We start from the raw sequence: 5768 nt of genomic DNA, 5'->3' as shown, positions 1-5768 counted from the left end.
ATTAAAAACACATCAGCGACCCACACTGTTTCACTGACATGTTCCTCTTTCAACATGAATGTGGGCACAAGAGTTTATTTTAAGTCAATCCCACATACATTGTGATGCTGCTGTAAATACTCACTACTGCGCACCAAACTCATGTCTGAAATAGCCCCCAACAAGGAATATTTACTTCTGTTTGAGTAATGTGTGTGTAACTATACATTTGTGACCTGTTCAGACTCATGTAGGATATAAGAAAGTACTGAGAGACAGACTAACACATTGTTGTTTTTGGTCTTTTCATGGGATTTGTTGATATAATAATAAAGCCAGCATGATCCTTTAATGATTTATCACTACAGAGCGGTCAGGGTCTATTTGTATATCCATTCAACTCTGCTTATTTTGAGACAAAGGACCCTTTTATTTTGAGATAAGGCCCGGAAAAAGTGGAATATTTTCTATTAATGAGTAATCAGGGGCCCTTTTTCCTGCATGGATGTGTTCAGGTGACCGTGTGTCCAAGTATCCAACACTTTTAATAGTATTTCTCCAAAATTATATTCTTCATGCACTTACTTGCACCACAGGCAACGGTTGCTTGCTTCACCATGAATAGCATTGAGAAAAAACTCAACTGATTGCCTTCGTTTGCATTTGTTAGCTAGTAAGCACCTGTGGTGGTATTAAGATATTTAACTTTAGCAAGATAGCAAAAATAGCAATAACACACTAAACAAAAGCATAAAATGAAAATCCTGAAATAACATGCTAGTATCTCAAAATCAAACTTAAAAACTGGTAAGCATTTGATGTTTTTCCTCCTCTGGCATCCCTGGCTTTAGAAGAATCTTATCTGTTCAAACTCCGGACTTATTGCAGCTGTTTCACACGAAAAACAATTGTTGTTTGGCTCTAAGGATGTTGATCTGTCAATCTGTTGGTCCATCTGTCACAATAACATTCCAGACTGAAATATCTCACAAAATATTGGATTGACTGTCTTAAAAACTTGCAGACATTCAGTGATCTGGGCTGATCCCTTAACATTTTATCTAACAGCACAATGAGGTTTTGTGTGAAATATCTCACAAACTGTTGGGCAGATTGCTATACAATTTGGTACAGATGTACAGAAGTTTGGTGATTCCAGTGACTTTTCTTCTAGCACCATCATCACGTCAAAATGTGTCTAATACTTTGTGTTTAGTGCTAATTTAGCAAATATTAGAATCCTGACACGCTAAACTAAGATGGTACACTTGCTGACATATACATGCTAAATAACAACGTTAGCATTGTCATTGTGAGCATGTTAGGATGCTGACGTCAGAATTCACCCACAACTAATTCAGTTCTATGAAAGTTTTTTTCTGCACATTTGGACATCTGTCAGAGGTGATTTTCTAGCGTATTGAGATAATTGGCATCAGCTGTTGCCTGCATTTATGAGGCTGATAAACAAAGTATGTCAGCAGACATATCTTGCCCTTAAGTATTTTTACATTTCATTAATAAAAAAAAATCCATCCAAATCCACAAGTTACAAGCTAAGAAACCCATGTATATAAGATTCTAATGTGGAGCACCTTGGTAGCCAAATGATTACAGCACATGCACCATGGCCCCTGATCAGTCGACTACTATTTGTCAGTACTTTCTTGTCAGTAAATCAGTCTAAATCAAAGGGCAAAGCAAAGATGGTACACTTGCTGACATTACACCATCTAGCAAAGGGGGATGAAATAACACTATCATAAAATTCTTTGAAATTAAATGAAATGAAATGGTTCTTGAGCTGCACATTGTTCCTCTTTTCTATAATCTTATACCTCACTGACTGAAAGGTTATTGTCCTAATTTAACTTTAGTTGAGACCAATGACCTTGTTCATTGAAAGCACACTGAAGCCTTCACATTTTCAACCTATCCACTATAATAGCGCTTCCACATTTTAATAACATTATAATGGTTATCCTCTACATTTAGTGTAAGTAACACATGTGGGATGACTTAAAGATCTTTTTTTTTTTACTAAAGACAACTTCAAGGGTTTCACATAATATGACAGTAATATCTCAGTATAGTAAGTTTCTGACCCCTTAAAATGAGGCTATGTCTACTTGTGACTCCTCATGACAGGGTTATGGCCTAAGTGTCGGAATGGATTGTGAGCAGAAATATTTTCTTCCTGGATTTGTCTCATGTGAGAAGGAATTTTAGAGACATGATGAGGTGAATGTGTCAGGTATTTCACTTATTATAGATACTTTTTAGAGCTGAAAAGATCAACACATCAGGACACTCATTTTAAGGATTTTAGAGGCCTATAGAGGTGAAGGTATCCAGTATGTAACTTTTAGTGTGTAATTTGTCATTTTAGAGGCATCAGGATGTAAATGTACCCAGTATTCTTACAAAATGGCTTACAACTAGCATTTTATTAGCATTTTTATTTAGTCAATGCTTTTTAATGCAATTTTAAAGTTTAATATCTGTCCTCTGTGTGCGCAGAGGCCTTTCCATCATCATGTGATCTCTGCGAGAGTCCGACATGTTCATCACATAATCAGGCAGGAATCTATTTTCAATATATCAGAACATCATAATCCCAGGCAGGGCACTGGGGGAGGCTCAGAGAGGCGGATTTACCAGTCACATGGCTAAGCGCAAGAGAAGGACAGACAGCCACAGATAGAGATGCAGAGAGTGAAAAAGCAAAGAACAAGACAGACAGAGAGAGGGAAAAAATATGTTAATCTAAGCCACATTTTATTAGGAAGCACTGCAATGCAAACTCATGCAAACGAACGCACAGCCAAGCTGTAGCCCATAGAAACGGGAGGCTGTGGTGTTTGATGTGAATGATGATCCTTTAATGATTGAATCATGTCTATACATATGTATCATCAAACAATTCTTAAGGAAAGGAAGCACACACTCTAAACTCTAATAACTCTAAAATATCTACTGTGGCGTTTTATTGAAACACTTTAAACCTCAAGCTCATCAGACTCAAGTAAAATGGTTTTAGAACACAAACATGACATGAGTACAGTAGGAAAATTAACTGAGTAAAGCTGGACTGTGTCACCCAACCGCAGATCCAACTGTTTGTGACGTAACCGAGCCCAGCTGTGGAGTCTGGCACGGTGCTGGGTGTTTGGCTCGGGCCACGCTTTTTGTATATTTCACAGCTAAGTCAGACAGCTGCAAAAATGGTGCTCTGGTGCATTCAAGACACGGGTGGCTTTAATGGACACTAATGCGTAAGAAAAACTTTTTTTTTTTCCTCTTTTCATTTGTTTGAAGCAGAGCTGGTGTGGATTTTGAATGATGAAAGGGAAATAAAGTGTAATAATTTATGGGTGAGTGAGAGAGAAGAATAGGAGATTAATAGGAGATGAAACAAATGAGAAAGGAGCCAAAAGAAAGTGGGTCATTAGGGTAAGGATGAAGAAATGATGCTAAAGACTGGTTAAAGACACCATTCTTCAGCCAGTTGTCCCGCTTTAAGCATTCTCCAACACTAACATTAATATCATTACTGATTTTTTACTCACAAGGCACAGCATGGCGATACAAATTGGCTCGGATGGTCTTCTGAAGCTCGTGGTCAGGAGAAGACTTCTGAAACCTCAAGCTGAGATAGTGCTTCAGGTCCTTGTTGAGCTTGTGACCTGGAAACAGCAGACAGAGAAAAATTCAAGTAAACAAACAAACCAACCAACCAAACATCACAAATCCTGCTTGTCTCTTCGCTGTTTACATTACATGTCATTTGACCAAAAGTAAGGTTGTGAAAGGCCGTGACATTTCCATTGTTGAAATGCTCCTGGATACTAAAAGAGGCAGGCCTTGTTTAGCCGATTTGATAAAACAGAAGTCCTACACATTAATATAGTTTAGTTAAATATTGCGATCAAATTTGAGCAAATATTTATCTCTTTTAAAGGACCAGTGTGTAGGATGTTGTAGCATCTAGCGGTGTAGTTGTTGATTGCAACTCCCTCGCTTCATTCTCCCCTTCCAAGTGTGAAGAAGAAACTACAGTGGTTGTGAACAGCCATATCTAAAGCAAATGTCTGTTCTGGGCTACTGTAGAAACAGGGCAGTTCAACGTGGCAGCCTCCATGGAAGAGGACCTGCATCTGTAGATAAAAATGTCTCATTGTAAGGTAACAATGATTCTTATTTTCATGTGATTATACATTATTGAAAAACATATTATATTCCACTTCAGCCAATAGATCCTCCAAAATTGTACACACTGGACCTTTAAGTCCATGCTAGCAGCTCTGTGAGGCTGTACCTATGCACAGCGGTTCTGTGAGCTAAATGCTAACATTAGCATGCCAATATGCTTACAGTGACAATACATGACGTTGAGCAGGCATGATGTTTACCATGTCTAACATCGTAGTTTAGTTTGTTAGCATACTAAAATTTGTTAATTAACAATAAACACGAAGCACAGCTGAGGCTGATGATCAATGTGAAATCTTGAACCGGATGATGGCGCTAGATGGAAAGTGAAAAGTTTTACAAAGTTATTAGAATTCATTCTGAGGGGGACATGAATGTCTCTACCAAATTTCATGGCAATCAATCCAATAGTATTTACTCAAAACAACAAACATGTACCTACCAAAAGGTACATGTACCAAAGTTAACGCACCACAGAAAAAGTCAGCACATCATCAGAAACCAGGAAACCTCATCTGAGTGTCTGTAGGCTACCACATTTCAGTGTATTCCATCAAATAGTTTTTTTAATATTTGGTTATAATCCAAAAACATCAACCTGCTGTTGACGCTAGAGGTGAAATCAGAGGATTACCAAAGTCATTTGGATTCATCATCTGGGCATCACGGATGTCTGTCTAAAATGTCATGGCAATACATCAAATAGTTTTGAGATATTTCATTCTGGACTAAAATGGTGGACCACTTGGTCGACACACTGACCAAGTGACATTGGCAGCACATTTGACTCAAACATGAAACAGAGGGTGAGAAAGTGATATTCAACCTACTGGATTTTATTTATTCCAACTACCTATTTCACTAGATGGAAATGGAGCAAAAAGCAAAGAAATAAACCATATCAACAGTTTGAGTAGAGTAAAGAAAGAGAGAAATTAGAGAGAAACAGAGAGATTGAGGTGGGCTCGGGTAATTGATTAAAACAGCATCTGATTGGCTTAAATTCCCAGGCTTACTCATCATCCATCCAATCAGAGGTGCTGATGCTGCTGGCTGAGTTTGAACAGAGGCCCGGTGCTCACAATGGGGCCAGATGGTCAGAGCTCGCTCTCACGCCAGGGTCTCATTTAGGACCATTTAATGATCTCAAAATATATCATCCATGTCTGGGAGAGCTGGCAAGCAGTTCTTGGGGGAGGTGCCATGGCCTCCTGTCGGCCTCTGATCACAGTGGAAGAGTTTCTCCTGGCTCTGTGTTTTGGGATGGCAGGGTCAGTGTGCTGACTGAGTTTACTTTGGAACTGAGGGGAATTATAACACGGCTCAAAGTCGCAATGAACCAGCAGTTAGAGCACCTTCAAATATTTTGGTGTGAAAATGAATATGTGCACAGGGAAAAGTCATGCATTTTTAAGATTTGATTGAATCACTAAAAAGTGGGTATGACAGAAATATGAAGCGATATGGAGCTATATAAACCCGACCTCATCAGTGTTGTTTGATCAGCACAAGGAGGTAGAGGACATGGGAGAAATTAATAAATTAGACCTCAGCCACACTCTTGGAAGCCAAGTTTT

The 5768-nt window shown here is 38.7% G+C and overlaps 1 protein-coding gene across 6 annotated transcripts in view; it reads right to left on the bottom strand.

Annotated features, from left to right (window-relative positions):
- The window catches only part of LOC118324196 (membrane-associated guanylate kinase, WW and PDZ domain-containing protein 1-like), a 95868-nt gene that overhangs the window by 60934 nt on the left and 29166 nt on the right, over positions 1 to 5768 (bottom strand). For all 6 annotated transcript variants that reach the window (XM_035656392.1, XM_035656393.1, XM_035656394.1 and 3 more), the window contains exon 2: positions 3549 to 3665. In XM_035656392.1, the coding sequence (XP_035512285.1) occupies positions 3549 to 3665 (117 nt within the window). The remainder of the gene's footprint in view (positions 1 to 3548; positions 3666 to 5768) is intronic.

Source organism: Morone saxatilis, unplaced genomic scaffold, assembly GCF_004916995.1.
Source record: "Morone saxatilis isolate NCDOM2014 unplaced genomic scaffold, NCSU_SB_2.0 Contig15, whole genome shotgun sequence".
NCBI classification, from domain to species: domain Eukaryota; kingdom Metazoa; phylum Chordata; class Actinopteri; family Moronidae; genus Morone; species Morone saxatilis.
This window is presented reverse-complemented; position numbering and strand designations above follow the sequence as displayed.